The sequence below is a fragment of the Quercus suber genome, unplaced genomic scaffold (genome assembly GCF_002906115.3).
Source record: "Quercus suber isolate HL8 unplaced genomic scaffold, Cork oak 2.0 scaffold_513, whole genome shotgun sequence".
NCBI lineage: Eukaryota > Viridiplantae > Streptophyta > Magnoliopsida > Fagales > Fagaceae > Quercus > Quercus suber.
In genome coordinates, this window is record NW_027069962.1 from 517,247 (window position 1) to 520,144 (window position 2,898).

General features: G+C 38.2%; 1 protein-coding gene across 1 annotated transcript; it reads left to right on the forward strand.

The window, feature by feature from the left end:
• The first annotated feature begins 389 nt into the window (after positions 1-389).
• On the forward strand, positions 390-2,335 carry LOC111998686 (adenylate isopentenyltransferase). The gene is made up of 2 exons (XM_024030776.2): positions 390-1,776; positions 2,083-2,335. Exon 1 carries the CDS (start codon positions 694-696, stop codon positions 1,738-1,740), a length of 1,047 nt encoding a protein of 348 aa, XP_023886544.1. The 5' UTR covers positions 390-693; the 3' UTR covers positions 1,741-1,776; positions 2,083-2,335.
• Positions 2,336-2,898: the final 563 nt, after the last annotated feature.

Consider the following 2,898-nt stretch of genomic DNA (forward strand, 5'->3'; position numbering starts at 1 on the left):
AAAAAACATAAATAACTTTATTCAAACTACACTACCAAACGCTTCCTAAATTTTATTCAATATGAATAACAAAAGACATAACAATGAGAGAAAGGTTGGTGTACTATTGTAAAGTACATAACCACGCACAAGGAGTTACTGACATTTTGTTATAGTAACTCTACACTGATTTGGTAATTTTTAAATTTACTAGTGAATTTTTATCTTTTTCATTTGGATATAGGTTAAAAGTGGAACGATGTAAATCCTTGATACTTTTATTTGTGTAAAAAATATTATTATGATTATTTTTATTAATTTCTGGAGATATTTAAATTAGTTGACGAAAAAAAGAAGAGCGTTACACAATATGGTTCCATTTGTTCATCCCACAGGACAGGCAAGTTGAAGTTTAGAAGAGCGTTACACTTGTGTCAAAAAAAGAAGAGCGTTACACGATATATAAAACGGCTTTAAATTAGTTGACGGTTCCATTTGTTCATCTCACAGGACAGGCAAAATCTAAACAATTTGAAATGGCATTCTGGTCCTGAGCGAGAGAGAGCAGAGCAGATGTACATGTACATGTACAGGCCAGGGTGAGAAGGGAGTGAGTGAAATTTTTGGTTGAGATAGTACACACTTGACACTACACACACCTCACCAAGAAGAGAGCAACACCAGCCTGTCCTTTCTCTCCCTCTCTCTCTCTCTATGAGAATAGACATGAGGCTTGTCCAGTACTCTTCTTATTCCCACTATTCTTTTTTCTCTTCTTCCAAACCCAAGCTCTTCTTCAAAAAACCCCGTTGGCCTCGCATGGACTCTACTCCTCATCACCTAAAGACTAACCATAATCATAATCACAATAACAAGCAGAAGGACAAGATTGTTGTTATCATGGGGGCCACTGGGACAGGAAAATCCAAGCTTTCCATCGACTTAGCCACTCGATTCCACGCTGAGATTATCAACTCCGACAAAATGCAAGTCTACAATGGCCTTGACATCACCACCAACAAAATCCCACTTCACCAACGTTGTGGCATCACTCATCATCTCCTCGGCGAGGTCGACCCAGTCCTCCACGACGACTTCTCACCTCTCGATTTCCGAAACCTCGCTGGCTCAGTCATCTCCGACATCGTTTCCAGAAGAAAACTACCACTAATCGTAGGTGGCTCCAACTCCTTTGTACATGCTCTCCTTGTCGACCGGTTCGATCCCGACTCAAACGTATTCGACCCCTCGTCCCGCTCCTTTCCCTCCTCCACTTTAAGGTACAACTGCTGTTTCCTATGGGTGGACGTGTCAATGAGGGTCTTGTCGGAGTACCTGTCGCTCCGAGTCGAGGACATGTTCGACTCGGGGATGTTGGACGAGTTGACCGAGTTTTTCAGCGAGTTTCCGAGTCGCTCCGGGTTGAAGAAAGCAATCGGAATACCTGAGTTTGAAAATTATTTTAAGAAATACCCACCACATGATGGGCATGGAGGTGGAGTTGGTGGTGATCCGGTGCGGACGGAGGAGGCATATATGGACGCGGTGAGGGAAATAAAGGACAACACGTGTCAGCTAGCAAAGAAGCAGATAGGGAAGATCGTACGGCTAAAAAGGGCAGGGTGGGACCTACGGAGATTAGATGCCACAGAGGCGTTTCGAGAGGTTATGTCAAATTCAAACGTTTCGGGGTCAGAAGTTTGGGAGAGGCAGGTGTTGGAACCAAGCGTGAAGATTGTGAAGCGATTCTTGGAGGAGTAGGTTGAAAATTCCAGCATTTTCCAGCTATTAATTTAGGTTTGTTTTGGGCTTTTTTTCCTTTTTTTTCTTTTTTGGGTCTCTCTCTCTCTCTCTCTCAAACTCAACTCTAACTCTAACCCATTCATTCAATATTCTTTTTTTGGACTTTGGGGTTGAGTTAGGTGAATGGGGCAGAGAGAAAGAGGACCAATTTTGCTCAATTTTTGCTATAATGAGTTGAAACTTGAGAGGGAGGATACTAACATACGAAAAAAATGAAATTGATTGCAAAAACTAACTTTGTGCATTTTTTTTTTTTTTTGGGTTTAGCTCTAACTTTATCACTTTCTTTTATGTTTTTAGTGCATGTAGAGACATCAATCAAGTATCACATTTGGCGTGTGAAGTCTGGAATAATCACCAACTCTTATAGCTCATTCTTTCAATAGCATCAGCCAGCCTCGGCCACGTGGTTACAAATTTTGCCTTTATGGTTTTCCAGCTTTTGGCTGCACACAGCAAAATGCCTTTTTTCTCTTTTTCAAGGATAAACTAGTCATATTAACTTCTTTATTTATTTGTATCTAGTTTATTTATTTGGATCTAGTTAATTGATGTCCTTAATGCATTAGATTTAATATAACTTTTATGAACAATATAAAAAATTATAATTTTTTTTTTCATATAAAAAATTTTTAAAATTATTTTCTAAATCAATGACCTTAAGTCATTTATTAACAAAATCCAATCTTTATCAACATTTTTCTAAGTATAGCACCTTCAAAGATCGCTTAAAAGCCTTATATCATAGTCATCGTATCTTTAAAGTTAATCCTCAAACTTTGTGCTTCCTCAAGTTTATTATTTATTAACTAGATATTTCCTAAATTAACTATTCAATATGGAATGGTCATATTAGACTCTGTTTTATTAATGAAATCCGACGCCACGCCTTACAAAAAAAAACACCTGATAAACCATTCATTAAAAAAGAAGTAAACAAAAAAGAAAAAAAGAAAATAAACCTAGATATTTTCCTTCGCGTAAAATATGGCTGAAATTTAATGCATGTACCAGTTCTTTTTCCCCGGGAAGAGAAACTGGGGGCAGTGGAGCTCATCTGCCAAAATTGCACTGTCTTTTTTATGAACCCAGAAATACATAAAGAGTATAAAAACA

Coding starts and splice junctions, on each gene's coding strand:
- LOC111998686 (XM_024030776.2), top strand. CDS start 694: ATGAGAATAGACATGAGGCTTGTCCAGTACTCTTCTTATTCCCACTAT.